The 15,634-nt window shown below is 51.7% G+C and overlaps 1 protein-coding gene across 2 annotated transcripts; it reads left to right on the forward strand.

Moving 5' to 3' along the window:
* Positions 1–2,865: 2,865 nt before the first annotated feature.
* HAND1 (heart and neural crest derivatives expressed 1) lies at positions 2,866–13,664 on the forward strand. 2 transcript variants are annotated; one of them, XM_025866634.2, is made up of 2 exons: positions 2,866–3,605; positions 5,255–6,219. In XM_025866634.2, the coding sequence occupies exons 1-2, from the start codon at positions 3,054–3,056 to the stop codon at positions 5,357–5,359; spliced, it is 657 nt and encodes a 218-aa protein (XP_025722419.1). In that variant the 5' UTR covers positions 2,866–3,053; the 3' UTR covers positions 5,360–6,219. The 2 variants fall into 2 exon arrangements, with proteins under 2 accessions (XP_025722419.1, XP_073746770.1); XM_073890669.1 differs by lacking the exon at positions 5,255–6,219 and adding an exon at positions 13,501–13,664 and having other exon boundaries at positions 2,922–3,605.
* The last annotated feature ends 1,970 nt before the right edge of the window (positions 13,665–15,634 follow it).

Here is a 15,634-nt window from a genome sequence, read left to right on the forward strand (position 1 = left end):
GCTGCCAGGCATTCTCAGGGCCCTCAAGGGGACTCATCATCCAGTATTGATAATGCATTTCCTACCGCACTAAGCAGGCCGGATATTTGCGGGGGGGGGGAGGTGTGGAGGGCTCTGAGGGATCTATGTAAGGTGGGGGAAATACTTTGGATGTGCGTGAGTGGGTGCTGGAACTGTGAATTTGTAGGGTAAGTGCCAGGATCCATAGGAGTGCTTGCCCTTGTGTGGGTACTGTGATAGTGTGCATCTGTTGCTCAACTCCGTTTTCAAGGCTGGTGAATGTGGCTGCCTATAGGTAAGACAGAATATATGTCAAAGTGTCTAAGGCTTTGCAATTTGGGTGACTGCGTGTAGTGCGCAAACATGCGAAAACGTCTACGTCGGAGCACCTGTGTGTACACGGTAGTGATTGTGGCTGTGTGCTTGGGTGTGTTTGTGGGACTGAAGACTTAGTTTCGACACTCAGAATACACGAAATGTATGGTGGCGTTTTCAGCAGTTTGTGCTGTGGAGACGATTGTGGGGAATTGTAAGAAAATACAAATTGGTGAACCTGTGCGCAACTGTGGGCAGAAGACTATGTGTAAAACCCTGCAGCTGTGTGATACTTTTGTAGAATCCGTGTGCCTCTACTGTATGATGGTATCTTTATGCATGCCTGCTTAGAGGGTGGGGAGTGGCTCATAGCTGTAACACAGCTGAGTTGGGATGTGTGCCCTGTGGGTGACAGAGACAATGCATACAATTCTAGGAATGCATGAATATTGAAATGCTGTGTGTCTCATGGGTGTAAATGTGTTACCGTGAGAATACCCATACTTCTGGGCATCTGTATAAGTAGATGGACTTTTGTGTACGCCAGTGATTTTTGTGAGCCTGTGTGCGCCTATATGTGCACGTGTCATGGTGAGCCCCCGTGTGCCGGCTGCGAGATGCTGCGGGTGGAGATCGCCCGGATTAGGGCAAACGCTGGGTGTGTGTTGAGGACTGAGGTCCCTCTCCACAGGGTAATTACAGCTTTCTACCCGCACACCCTCACTCAAGAGCGCCTCCAGGCCAGGGAGGCTCGGGACCCCGTGGAGCCGGGGCTGCACCGGGCGCCGGGAGCTCCCTCCCGGGGAGCCTCTGGCTCTGCGCTCGGCCCAACCCCAGCGCTGCTGGCGCCAGGCGCCCGGGAGAGCGACGGGTTTCCAGCCCGCCTCAGGCAGGAAACCAGGACCTCCCTTCCCCCCACCCCCACGCACCTCTAGGGCCCACAGCCCAGCCGAGCTCCCACAAGTGGAACCTGCTCAGAACTGTTTGTCTGCCTCTGTCCTGTACTGTCCCCTCCTCTTTCCATTGATTCCCTTGTACGGGAGAGGAAGACCACATCTCCACTTGCTACCAACCCAGGGATAATGGCTCATTGTCTCAGGGCCTCACCTCTCCTATCCCGACGAGGAGAGAGTTGACCTTTCTCCCTCTGCCTCTGTGCTCCTAAGTGTGCCAGGCACATCATGGGCGGTCAATAAACAATGTTGAATGACTGTGTAAAGGAATGAATTTGTCCTTTAAAAAGAGCAATCACATATTTATCTCCCCCCACCCCCGCCGGCCTGAGCATCACTTTGGAGACAGGCATACTCCCTCTGCCCCACCTAGGGAGGGGGTTGGCTGGGGAGGATTGGCTCGGATGGAGGGACTCAGGTATGAGGGCGTCAGCTGCGAAGCTACTTCAATCGGAGAAGCAGCACCACCCTGGGATTTTCAGGTCCCAGTGAGAGTCCTGGGAAAGGCCCCTGAGGGGAGAACCCGACAGACCCTGAGAGGCCCTAGCTGGGAGGGGCAAGAGTGGAGGTCTGCACCGCCAGGATTTCTCTCTGCTCTCCTGGGTGGGGGATGCCAGCGTGGTAGTTCTCCGGCTGCACCAGCCTTGCGAATAGTGTGGAGGTCCTGGTCCCTTCTGTATGTGTTCACTGCCAAGCGCCGATTTCTCTTGCTGTGAGCCTTGGCGCTGGTGTGAACATTCTCAAGCAGGGATGACCTGGGTGGAGTGGCCCAACGTTGCTGTGCTTCGGGCCCTCCATCCGGCCTCTGGGCTGGATCAGGCGCCCGGGAGGCGAGAAGAGTGACTCCCAGGCCCTGGAGCCCGGAACAAATCAGTAAATGCCTGTGGGCTTGGAGCCTGACTTCCTCCACCCCCTCCCCCACACACCAAATCTTCTCCAGCCCTGGGCGGGTATAGATGCCTTGGGCAGAGTTGGCGGGTGCGCTACTGGGTTGCAAAGTACCGCTCAGGGCCCCCGCTGGATGAGGCTGATGACTAGGGGCTGGGGGTGCTTCAGGGAGACGTTAGGGGTCTGTGCTGCCTCTGGCAGGGCCCTCTCGTCTTCTGACGCTGAGGGGAGTAGATGGAGCTCAGGACTGAGAAGGGCTAGAATTCCTATTCCGAATTCTGTACAGTCTAAAAACAAGACACTCTTTCTCTGAGTCTCAGTTTCCCTATCAGGAGAAATCAAGGGGTGGGCTCTAGGTGAAAGCCTTCTGTTCCCGGATGATTCTGGATTCCTTTCCCTGGGTCCACAGGGAGGAGGGGGCAGCCACCGTCTAGGGTGTTGACAGGCCTGTGCCTCAAGTAGGGAGCCCCCGCCTCCCCCCAGCCAGGAACTGGGGGTGGGGAGGCGGAGGCGGGGCCGCCTCCCTGTCCCCGCAGGCGGCCTAGAGTTGAGCGGTGCTGGCTAGCCCGAGCTTAAAACCAGGGACGGCCACCCCCTTTCCTCCTCCCCGCCCCCTACCATTGGCTCCAGGGAGAGGTTGACATCCAAGCCGCGGCCTTATATAAGCCAGACCCTGAAGGGGAGGCCGCAGAAGGGTTAAATAGGTCTCCCGGCCTCGGCGTCCTAGCCCGCGAGAAGCCGGCGGGCTGCGCGCCTCTCTTCAGCCTTGCCCCACACTGCCCCAAAGCCGGCGTCCAGCACAGCGCCGCCCCGGAGCCCACGGGTGGCCCCGGCAGTCGTGGGGCGCATGGGGCGGCGCTAATCGCGCTGGCAGCGCAGGCCAGAGGCCGCTCCAACATGAACCTCGTGGGCAGCTACGCACACCATCACCACCATCACCACCATCACCACCCACACCCAACGCACCCCATGCTCCACGAACCCTTCCTCTTCGGCCCGGCCTCGCGCTGTCACCAGGAGCGGCCCTACTTCCAGAGCTGGCTGCTGAGCCCCGCCGACGCTGCCCCAGACTTCCCCGCCGGCGGGCCACCGCCCACAGCCGCGGCGGCCACCGCAGTCTACGGTCCGGACGCCAGGCCGGGCCAGAGCCCCGGGCGGCTGGAGGCGCTCGGAGGCCGCCTGGGCCGGCGGAAAGCCTCAGGACCCAAGAAGGAGCGGAGGCGCACAGAGAGCATTAACAGCGCGTTCGCAGAGCTGCGCGAGTGCATCCCCAACGTGCCTGCGGACACCAAGCTCTCCAAGATCAAGACTCTGCGCCTGGCCACCAGCTACATCGCCTATCTGATGGACGTGCTGGCCAAGGACGCACAGGCCGGCGACCCCGAAGCCTTCAAGGCCGAACTCAAGAAGGCGGATGGCGGCCGCGAGAGCAAGCGGAAAAGGGAGCTGGTAAGTCCGGGGCCTGCGGGCTCCGGCCCAGGGTGGGGACTGGGTCAGCACCCGCAGGCCCAGTTCGCAGTGGAAGGAGTCTGCGTTGCCGTGTGTGAGATTTTGAGAGGCTGCGGGGAATTCTGAGGCTGTAGTGTGGGATTGTGTGGGTGGTGGGAGGCGGATTCATATTTGAGCTCATTTGTAATGTGGGACAGTCTTTGTAAAGCTGTGAATGAAAACCATCCTAAAAGGATCCCTTTTAAGGATCCTTTGGAAGATGCAGACCTGGGAAAATGCACATGTCTTATATTTTGCTTCCAATTTCAAGGGGGTCTGATCCATTCCTGGGCTTTCCTGGAATCCACGTTAAGAATGCTGTAGAAGTGTTTAATTTGCCTTAGTGGGGGTTTATGCACGTGGACTCAGTTACTATTTTCAAAGGGTTTTTGCTGAAGAGGCTAGGCTACTTCCATTGTTGTACAGATAGGGAAACTGAGACCCAGAACGGGACTGGGAGGTAGAGGCCACATACTGAGGAGTCAGAGGTGGAACTGGGGTAAAACAAGTCAGGTCTTCTACTCCCAGTCTAGAGCGGGTCCCCTGCTCCACTGGCCACGAGCTAGTTCTCTAGGGCGACCTTGACCGTTTTGTGTGTAAACTCTGACAAGCAAGAGGCACGGGCATCCCCCACTGCTTTTGGCTTTGGAGATCGCAATCCCTACTCGACCTTTCTCGATCCTCTCCAGGGAGGGCAACACTTTCTGGAGGGCGGTGCCGCTGGCCCAGGGCTCTGGGACCTCTGAGGGCAGTGATTTCCAGGCTAGCGAACTCCTTTCTCTAAATTGGTTTGTACAGGCCCGCCGTACAAAGTTTGGAGCCAGCCAGAATGCCCCGCCAGGTTTTCTTTGACTCGCAGGGGCTGTGGTAAACTAGGGAAAGCTCTCCTGGGGAGACTGGGAAAGACTGATAGGCATCGGGTCTCTAAACTGCCACTGGGGTGGAGGAGAGGCAGGCCGGGGCGACGCCTGGTTGCAAGGAGTTTGGGGGCATATCCCCACCCACTGCTCATCTACACCTCTTGCAAGTAGCACCGCTTCGTTCGTGCTAAGAGCCGGCAAGGAGGATAGTGGGCCAGGCCGACTCGTTCCTCCTTCACCTAGCCATCTGAGACTCCCAGCATGCCAGCAGGGACCCAACCCCGCAACTAAGCCCGACGCTAAACCAGGTTGGAAAGCGGGTGGGACTTGTGGTGGGGGAAGCAGGTCTGAGAGCGGGAAAACTGTTGATTCCCACCCTTCCCATTCCAACCCCGGTGGTCGTGGGGCATTGGTGGTTCAGTGGTAGAATTCTCACCTGCCAACCCCGGTGGTCATCCTTTGGCGCCATAAAGCCCAAACTACGCGCACCAATTTCAGGAGGAACAGAAAATTCTCATTACCATACTTCCAGAAGCTGCCCAGCCCATCCTGGCCCCCAGAAACTCTGGCGCATAAAGGCAAATTTATGAGCCTGTTTGCCAATTTCGCAAACAGAAATCTGTCACTTATTGAAAGGCGCCCAGTTACTGCTCCCAAAACCTTTTCCCCACCCCAACTCAATGCCCGGGCGATAGGAGCAGAAAAATTTAAACCTGTCTCTCGCCTCTTTTCTTGTGTGTCCTCTGGCAGCAGCAACACGAAGCCTTTCCTCCTGCCCTGGGCCCAGGCGAGAAGAGGATTAAAGGGCGCACAGGCTGGCCGCAGCAAGTCTGGGCGCTGGAGTTAAACCAGTGAGCTGAGGCCGCGCCGAGGACCCCGCCACGGCTGCCCGACCCCGGAGCCCCGGGAGGAGAGGAAGGCGGCAGCGAGGGCCAGGCTCTGGGTGCCAGGGGCTTATAGGGGCGCATCCCGCAGAGCCTCGGCTGCAAGCTGGCAGGTCGCCGGCTGCAACAACACACTTGGATCGCACGTGCAATGTCATTTGAAATTGTTTTTAATACATTAAGAGAAAGAGAAATATATATATATCCACCCCCCCCAAACTGAGAGGGCGGCTCTTGGCTGCACAATGCGGGAGAGAGGGACTGTGGGACTCCAGCGCCCTAAAACGCACCCTTCCAACCCTTCTGGGGCGAATTTAGAACCCCCGATGCTTTCTCCACTTTGCCTACTGGCTCTTTTTCTCATCCTCCTGTCCGCTTTGCGGCAAATCCCCCGGGTGCTCTCTTCCCAAATTAAAATGCAATAAGAGGAATCAATAGTTTTCTGCCAGGCAAAGAGAACCAAACCAGGAAGATGGAGGGCTGCCTTTTGTTTTTCTCCCTCAAGCAGTGGTGTTTTATTTTATTTTATTGTCGCTGCACTTCCTATTCAGTTCCAAGAGAAACGCTTTCTCTCCTTCCCTCCTTTCCCTCCTTCCTTCTTTCCTGCCTTCCTTCCTTCCTCTCTCCCTCTCCCTTCTTCCTTCCTTCCTTCCTTCCTTCCTTCGTAAATAAAAACTTTTCTCTATGTTGAAAAGTTTTTATGTATTTAAACTACCTACCATGCCTGCTGCGCTCAGGTGTTTGTTTATCCCCCATCCCTACCCTTTTTCTACCTCAAATCTATAAGACCACTCACCGCCCCCTCCCTTTGCCAAAGCAGTATCTATGCTCTTGACTAATAAAAGATTTTCTGAAATCAGAGGCAGCCTGTGTGATGTCTTGGTGGGTATATCCACTGGCCCCATCTTTTCTGCTAGGTGGAGAACCTTCTGTTCTGACTTCTGTTTTGATAAATGTTCAGACCAAATTGCAACTCAAGTCGGGAAAGGGGGTAGATAAAGGATTTATTCGTGGGACAAAGAACAAAGTTTTTAGAATATAATGGCTGGCCAGGATAACTTTAGTGAACCCACAGACAGGAAAACTGGAAATGAATTAGACCCAGCGAGGACAGGCTAGGTTTTATACGGGTCAGCATTTGAGCTTGTGTGTGGGTTAGTATGGTGTCTGCAGGCGGTGTTTTGGGGTTATTGGGAAGGGGGTTTGTCACACAAATAAAGGGCATCCGAGGGCATTGCACCTCGGAGGAGCGGATGCGCTGGGGATTATGTTCATGTACGTGAGATTCCTGATCTTATAGATGTGTGCGTAGTGGTACAGGAACTCACACGGAGCCCCGCAACTGTGTGTGTGGGGGGGAATAATAAGCACAGGGTGTGCCTAGCACAGCTCCCTGCATGCAGTAAGAGCTCGACAGATCATAGCGGCTATTACTTTATCCTTGACTAAAATAAGCTCGTGAGTGCTTATGGTTACATTGAGACAGGTTTCTTTGCAGCAACAAAGCACTAAACAGATATTTGTGAGAGAGCATGTGGATTTGTGCAAAGCGATGGACTGTGTGTGCTTGCTCGTTCGGGCACTTGTGCAGGACAGCTGGTTTCTGTGCCCCCACGGGCACACCCAGGACTGGGTGTAGGAGCGAATAAAAGCGGATGCATTTGCCAAGGCGAGGATGCGTGGAAGGCTAAAGTGGGGCAGGCAAACGCTGGCGATTACGTATTCCTAAATAACAGTGTACAGACAACTAGCTTTGCGCGCAACTCTGCGCTAGGCTCGAGGCTAAGCGCTTTACGTGTCCCAACAGCTCCCACGTTGCGCGAGGGAACTCACGGTCTGCGGTGCCCGCACGGGTCTCCGCGTTCACTGCCAGGGAGGCGCGCGGACGCACGCGCGGGTCTCCGGGCGCTTTCTTGCTCCGGAGCTGGAGGCCCTCAGGTTGGGGCGTGCGCCAGAAAGGAGACCCCGGGCAGCTCCAGGATCAGGCGTGTCCAAGGCGCCTCGTCCCGGCATCGGGGTGAATATGGGGCCCCATTAGACTTGGCTGTAAACACCGTGGCAGGAGCTGAACGGCTACGCCAGCCCTTGCGGACGCGAAGGAGTTAATAAAAGGTGTTTTATGGGTGCGAGGAAACGGTGGGGGAGGTGTGAGCGTCTCTCTACTCTGACCCCCCTACTTTTTCCTTTTTTTCCTCTCGCCACCCGCCGCCAGATCAAACAGGCCCGCGATTTAACTAGGGCAACACCTCGCGGTAATGAGCCGCCCGGCACACCCCTCCCCCGGCCTCAGTCCCCGGGCCCAGGCCCCAAGGCCCTCAGGGAGGAACAGAAAAGAAAAATCGAGGGGTTTTCTTTTTCTTTTTTCCTTTTCTTTCCAAGAGCTGAGAAGCCTGTTAGACATCCTGACACGCATGGAGAAACTGAGGCTCAGGGAGCAAGCCAATCCTGGTTCCTCCACACGGAAGGGGGCCTTATCTGGATTCGAACCCAGGACTCCAGTGTAGTTTATAGATGGTCCTCTGGCTTTACGCAGAGCTCGGCTCCCTCGACTATTTTTAGCGCCGTGAAGTATCCTAGGCACGGGAGGAATGCGCACCCGGGTCCTGCTTTCCCGGAGCCCTGGCCAGTGAGTGGAGAGGGTACCGAGGGGTACCGCCCGAGGCAGCCGGAGCCAAGCTTGGCATAACCATGCCTCCTCAGGAAGCCCCATCCGGCCGGGCCCAAGCCGTGCTTGAGAAGACAGTGGTGGAGCCTCAAATTCAGTTCCAACCATGTGTGGTCCCCATCTCAGGCCTAGGACCTGGGAGCTGAGACAGGGGGCTGCCCCTTGTGGGGGTGTTCTCCCTCTCTCCCCCAGAACGCCCGAGCCACACTTGCAGCCCTCCCTCGCCGGCTGGCAGAGCCCAGCCCCCAGGCCGCGGCGGACTTGCTCCGGGTTTCACAAACCAGTCTGCGCAGGGGGTCTCCGGAGTCGGGCTCCCGGGCATGTCTCCGCCGCCGGCTCTCCAGCCTCTCACCTTTCGTGAGCGCTCGCTCCATGGAATGGCTTTAGAGCCTGGCGGGTGCTTCCTTATTCTCTCCCAGGGTTCAACGCGGTTTGTCGGAAACCTGCCTCAATCCAGCAGAGGCAGAAACAGTGTCATTAGTATTTTTGAATTAAGAACATCCCCCCCTTTTTTTAATCAAGGGGGGAAATGGAATGGTCGCTGACTTAAAAGTAAATTCCAGGAATTTATTGTAAGGGAGTAGTCACTGATGTTACAAAGCTTTAACGACAGGACTGTTCTACTGAAGAGTGAAAAATACAGAAGGACCCGATGTGTTATAATTACAGAACTGGTTAAATAAATCCATCAGTACAGTGGGTTACTACACAGCCACTGGAAAAAGTGTGGGAATTGACATAGAGATTGTTCATGATATATTAAGTGGAGGAAAAAAAAAAAATCCTTCCCGGGTTGCTAAAGACTGTTTATCCAGACCTGCTTTATGTAAAACTAACCTAAATAGCATTCGCGGAGAAAAAGTGGAAGAATATACATCAAAACATTTACACCTCTACCTCTGAGTTTGGGGAATAGGGATAATTTTGACTTTTCCTTCTGCTGAGCTATATTTTTCTACATTTTTAAACAATGAATAAGTATTACTTTTACAACGAAAAAAATTACACCGCCGTTGCCTTCCAATTTCTCCAGTGGCCAGTGTACTTTTCGTACACTTGATTCAACATACATGAATTGAGCACCCACCTGGTGCTAGGCACTGTGTGTATCAACATAAGAATATGAAAGAATCCTAATAATCACCACCCATTAACATACAATAGTAAATATTTGTTGTGAAGAGTTTTGTTATTCCTTCCACGCAGTAAATAGAATCTTTTCTTACGTTTATTTTTTTTCTTACATTTAAAACCTATTAATGCCTGAAATAATCATAACAACTAAAATTTGTAGAGGAAATCATTTAAGCCCTTAGCATGCATTATTTCATTTAAGCCTCATGAAGATTGCATGAGGTTAATACTGAGGCAGCTGGGCTCCGGAGAGGTGAAGGACTTCGTTCAAGGTCACACAGACGGTAAAAGGTGGGTTGGCTCGGATCAAAGGGCATCTCTGTCTGCCTCTGGAGATCTGGCTTTTCCCCACATCTCAGAGCACCTCCAAGATGTGTGTGTGTGTGTTCATACAAATATAGCTGTCTCAGTCGGACCTTTCTTGGCCCCCAAAGTGAGGTGGTTTAGAAAGAAAGAAGGGGGTTTGGGAAGGAATCTGGATTCTAACCCCAGCCTTCACCAGTAACTCTCTTCCCCTGTCCCAGCTCAGAGTGGATCCCATCTATAATGTGAGGAAGGTGGTAGGCTTCTCGACCTCTGGGTTCTCTCCTGACTGTAACACTCTCACTCCAGGAATCTACTTTCTGCTGGTGAAAACAGCATGTTATTCTTTGTCCCAGCCTCTGATATTTGTATAGTGCATTCATCTTTCCTTGGAACTTCCACTTCTCCAAGCATGTTTTTCTCCCCATAAACTAGAAGGGTTCAGTGCAGGAATCCTGCTCCTGCGAGGAAGAAGGGAAGGTGAAATGACCAATGACCAGCTCAGGGTCACACATCCAGTCGAAGAAGACTGAGCTAGTGAGCTAGGATTAGAAGGAGGTCTGAAGGCTTCAGCGCCGCCCCCCCCCCTCCCTTGGAAAAGGCTCTGGATCCATTCTCATCATACAACCAACAGTTAAGCTTATGGTCTTGCTAAATCCCCATAAAAGAAACGAAACTAAGAAATCAGCCAGTCTCATTTTTAAATGAAAAGTGACTAGGAAGAAAAAATATGCAGGGTCTGAAGTGTCTGAAATCAGCCTCCTGATTTAAACCTAATCTGTTTGAAAAAAAAATTTTTTTTTCAGCCAAGGGAGTTTTTACAGCTGAGCTCTCCCAAACCCATAAAAAACAAGGTTTATATGGGAAATAGTGAAAGACTCTTAACTATAATACACAGCGTCTAATGTAAGCAGACATAGACACTATATAAAGCTCCTACAAATGTTATTAAAACAAACAGAAATGCACATTTATCCCCACAGAATGGACAATGGAAGTCATCGGACTTTCGAAGAGTTCCAGAAGTCCTGTTTTCACAGAAATGTTCAGAGCACCCCATAACACTGGGACCTCAAAGATTCTTACCCACCATCCAAACATTTCCCTCATTTTACAGGAAGGGGAAACCGAGGCCCATAGGATGGAGGGACTGGCTCAAGGTCACAGCGGGGAATTTTATTCTTTTCCCCCTGTGTTTACTTCAACTTTTAGTGCAGGATATAGAACAATACAGTGGCCAAGAGACTCTGGACAAGTGACTGAACATTTCTGAGCCTTGTGTCCTCACCTACAAACTGGGAGAGATCATGACCCCAACTTCCTGGGCTGTGTGAGGACTGAATGAGATAAGGCATGCAAAGTAGTGCATTGTCCCTGGTAGATCTATTTTTATGATTTTATTTCACCCCCACAATAGCCTGTGAGGCGTTGAGGATTTATTTTGGTTTGGTTTGTTTTGGAAAGGTCAGGGCACACAGGTACCCCTGCCTTTCAGAAGTTTGTCCTCTGCTACTTCACTTTATGAAAGACCTATGTGAGGACCTGCTTTCTGCTAACCAAAAGAAATTAGAAGAGAATTTTCACTTTTCTGAAAAAAGGCAAAAAGCAAAAATAGCATTCAGTGTGTGTTTTGCAGTGAGGTGTTACAAGAGGCAGCGCAGGCCCCCCGCGGTGAGAGGGGCCCCACCAGGCTCCTTTCCTGAGAACCACACTCAGCATCTCAGCTTCAAAATCTACCAGAGCTTTGACCTGCGCCTGTGAGCATCTGTGCTCTATCTCCATTAGCTAGATGTGTCCTAAGGTATCAGAGAAGCCTAGGAAGTTCTTGTTTTGGTCTGGGAATGCTCAGTTTTTTTCCCCCATATAGATTCATGGTAATTACTCCTTTGCTTTATGCCATTTTGGCTTACGAAAGGTGTCATAGGAATGCTCTGCTTTCAGATGGGGGGGGGGGCCAGGGAGGGGGCGGACCTGTATTTCCAATTGGCACAGAAAGTTGCAGTGACTTGCCCAAGGGCATCCAGCCAGTGAGTGGATTCCTGGTTCAAATCCCTTACATTCCACATCATTAAGGTAAACCAGGGCAGGCAGGCTGCAGTAGTGGGATTTCTGAAAGTAATGCAGCAGTATACAGTAGAAATACTGTGCAAGCCACAAATGCGAGCCATGTATGTAATTACAGTTTTTCTAGGAGGCACATTAAAAAAGTAAAGAGAAACAGGTGGAATAAAATTGAACAATATAGTTTATTACATTACTTATATATTATATATATATTTATTTAATGCAGTATGTCTAAACTGTAATTTCGACATGTAGTCCATATAGAAATTATTTTTGAGATATTTTCCATTCTTTTTTTCATATTAAGTCTTCAAATTCAGGGGTGTATTTTATACTTAGAGCACATCTTAGCTTGGACCACATTTCAAGTACTCAGTAACCATACTTGGCTAATGGCTGCCATATGGGACAAGGTACATCTTAAGGCTCATGTAGCAGGAATATTAAACACAGAGCTTTAGTTAATCATATCAATAACTAGCCACCATTTCCTGAGCACTTACTGTGCACCAGGGAGCAGTGTGCAACATCTATGGGCTCATTTACGCTTCCTAACAGCCACGGAGGGTAGGTAACTATTCACAGTCACATAACTAAGTGGCCCAGCCGGCGTGCACACCCAAACTCATCTGTCTCCTAAACCTGCGATTTTAGCCACTGAGTTCCACAAGTTTGGGAGACATCAGCAGGGCTGTAGTTGGGCAGTGAGCTGTGGAGGGTCCTTTGGAGTATTCCACACAGTGGGTAAAGCCCTGGGTTGCAGATCCAAGCCTACCATGTGTCAGGTGACCTTGGGCCACCCATCTTCTCGGGTCCCAGTTTTCTAATCTTTAAGATGGGCTAATGATGCTTTTCCTCGATCCATAGAACTCTTGTCAGGCTGAAACGGGAAAAGGTTTTTTGAAGTGTTTTGAAACAGAATATAGTACAAGAGACAGGGCCAAGGTCAACAGGGAGGCCGGGACTGATCCCCTGGCCTGTACTCAACAACCACATGAGCTGGTTGGATAAGCTGTGTGGCACTGGACAGGTTTCTTAACCTCTCTGAGCCCCAGAGCCCTCCCTCTTCTGTAAAAGGGAAAGCAGAATGACTCACGGAGATGTGATGACCCAGTAATGATTAGATGATGATTGGAAAGCTCTCAGGCTAGCCCAGAATAGGCAGTGGTAAACATGAACTATCGTTACTGCCTCTGTGGTAGTTGGGGTTGGGCTGCAGGGCTTCATCTAGAAGCAAGAGGGAGTGGCAGGGAAGAGCGAAGCGATGACTTCCCCCAACGCCCTGAGCTACGGCTCTTGGCTTGGAGTAGTTTCAGCAGTTCATTGGTGGGGAGTGGGAGGTGTTTGTGGGAGTGTGAGAACACTTGGTGTGTAGGGAAAGCACCAGACCCAGTGGCTTTAGAGAAGGGGTTTTAGCCTGCAGTGTGACCCTGGGCATTTCCTTGCCCCCCACCCCCGGACCTTGGTGTCATCTGTAAAACGAGGGGGTCGGACCAGAGATCTAAGTCCCTTTCTGCCTTGACTGTTTAGATTTTTACAGTGGTGTGAATCAAAGCAGTCACTGAACACAGCTCCTGTGAGGGGACAGAAAATACCCCTGAGCCTTCCCCTGTGGCCTGGGGCTGCCACTAGGGGGAGGGCGCCACCTGGTGGCCACACTCCCTCCTCCGAGTTCGGTGTGGAGAAACCAGTTAAGGACTCCAGACGCGGAGCCCCTGACCCACTTTTCCTAACGTCCTTTGGCAGCTCAGGGGAGCAGAGAGGGGACCCAGACAGTTCCCAGAGCTAGGAGTTCTGGGCATGAGGCTTACTCCTGAGGGATGTTGGGGTTTTGCAATCCAAGATCTCTGAGGCCTTCTTCCCTAAAGTCACCTTGGGACAGAAGTCTGTGTTTCCCTACAGAAGTCCAAAACACATCATACGTTTTGTTCTCTTTCTTTGGATAGGAGCCACCGAACAAAACAATCTTCTCTTGGTAACTCAATCTCCTTCTGTCACTACTGCGCCGGGCTCATGGGATGTGGAGGGCTTTTTCCCTGCACGAACCACCCCAACCCCCCGACTGCTGAGATCCTGAGTTCTGCTGAGAGCTTTCCTGCCCCTCCATGTCTGCCACACTGTGAGTATTCGACTTCTCTCTGTAGTAGGGGTCACACGGTGCACAGAGGAATCAGACTGACATAGGTTCAAATCCAGCTCACCATAAGACTCTAGGACAGCCATCTAACTTCCCTGAGCCTCAGTTTCCCCACTGGAAAAATAGGGATGTTGATAGCTTCTTTGCAGATTGGTGTGAGAATTATGACCCTAGCACAGTGTCTAGCACTGAGTAGGTGTTTAACAAATAATAGCTCTTGTTTCTGCCGATATGGGTGTCCTGACCACTTTTTCATATTCAAGGAAATATTCCTTGCTAGAGACACAAATAGGATGCATCATATCAAATGATATTAGCCACCAGAAATAAACATCCTTACCGTTGAAGGTGGTGGAGGTGGAGCCTCTTCAGAACTGTTTAAGTTGGCTCAGTGAGGTCCAACTTGGTCTAGTGCAGATAAACTCCAGTAGGCAGGCTGGGATTTTGTCAGTGTTGCTTTCCTCAGTTCTCATTCTTTGGGCTTCCTTAAGCTTCATTACTTACAGTTTCACCTTCAGGCAGTTGCTTGTTGACATGGCTGAGTTGGACCCCCGCACAGCTGAGGGCACTGCTCGCCCTGAAGCCGGGTCCACCCCTGAACTCCCCCGTCCCCTAAGCAGGAGCCTCAGAGGGGTCTGATTGGGCACCGGGGTCCTCCCGTTGCTCCTTTAGCATGGTCCCATCTTCCCGGTAGTCATGTGCTGTCAGAAAGTCTCTCTCATTAGCCGCCTTCGCTTAATTAAGCTCATTGCATTCGCTAAGCCTTACTGGCTTCTCTAAGATGGCAAGAGCCCATTACGCACGGCCCCTTCATCTGAAGGCGGGCTGGTGCGGGGCTCCGAGGCTGCCCCGCAGACCCTAGGATTTCAGCAGTGGAAGGTTTACTTTCCGTCCCTGTCTCACAATGAACTCCTCTGAAATTCCCAGCTCCCGGAGGACAGAGTCCCTTTCCAGATTCCCTCAGACACCTGGCACACAGCAGATACTCAAACATTTTCTTGGCCATATCGCATTGCTTGGTTTGGATTTTTATTAACAGTAGGTTTGGTGGGGCGCCTGGGTGGCTCAGTTGGTTAGGCGACTGCCTTCGGCTCAGGTCATGATCCTGGAGTCCCGGGATCGAGTCCCGCATCAGGCTCCCTGCTCAGCGGGGAGTCTGCTTCTCCCTCTGACCCTCTTCTCTCTCGTGCTCTCTATCTCTCATTCTCTCTCTCTCAAATAAATAAAAATAAAATCTTAAAAAAAACAAAAAACAGTAGGTTTGGTGACTCCACAGTCCATGCTCCTCACTCTGGCATCTGAGCTTTTCCCTCCCGACTGGACTTCCCCTCAGCCTAGGCTCCTGTGGAACCTTCCATTTTCTTCAAGGGCCTGTTTAGGAGCCTCTTCTTCCAGGAAGCTCCCTTGATTTTCAGAAAGCCTTTTTCTTCCTATTTTCCCCTTCCTCTGAATCATATGATACAGATACAGTATGGCTATACATGGAGCTGGGAAGTAGATGTTTTGATATGCCTACAGATGCGGCCTGAGTCACAGACACAGGTGTGTGCGTGCGCGCATGTATTTACGTGTGTATGTGTATATATTCATGTTCATATAACACGTGTGCGTATATACCTATGTACTATACCTATCTAGTATTTCTAAACTGAGATGAAAGTTCTTCCATGCATTAGATATTATTTTACACGTAGACATAATACTTCCAAAACCGGTTGCCTTTTATTTGACATACAGATTGTTTCCACTTCTTCACTGTTGAGAACAATGCTCCCATGAGATAGTAGCTCATCCGCTGAGTGAGCAGCAGGGCACGCTGGACTTTGAGGCCAGACAGACCTGTGTTTGACTCTCGTCCCCACCACGTCCTGGTGGCCTGGGACAAGCCATTTCACCTCTCTAATAAACTTATCTAGGTAGTAGAATAATGGCATGTAACGTGC

This window comes from Callorhinus ursinus, unplaced genomic scaffold (genome assembly GCF_003265705.2).
Source record: "Callorhinus ursinus isolate GAN/ISIS: 27379988/994484 unplaced genomic scaffold, GSC_fseal_2.0 scaffold3, whole genome shotgun sequence".
NCBI lineage: Eukaryota > Metazoa > Chordata > Mammalia > Carnivora > Otariidae > Callorhinus > Callorhinus ursinus.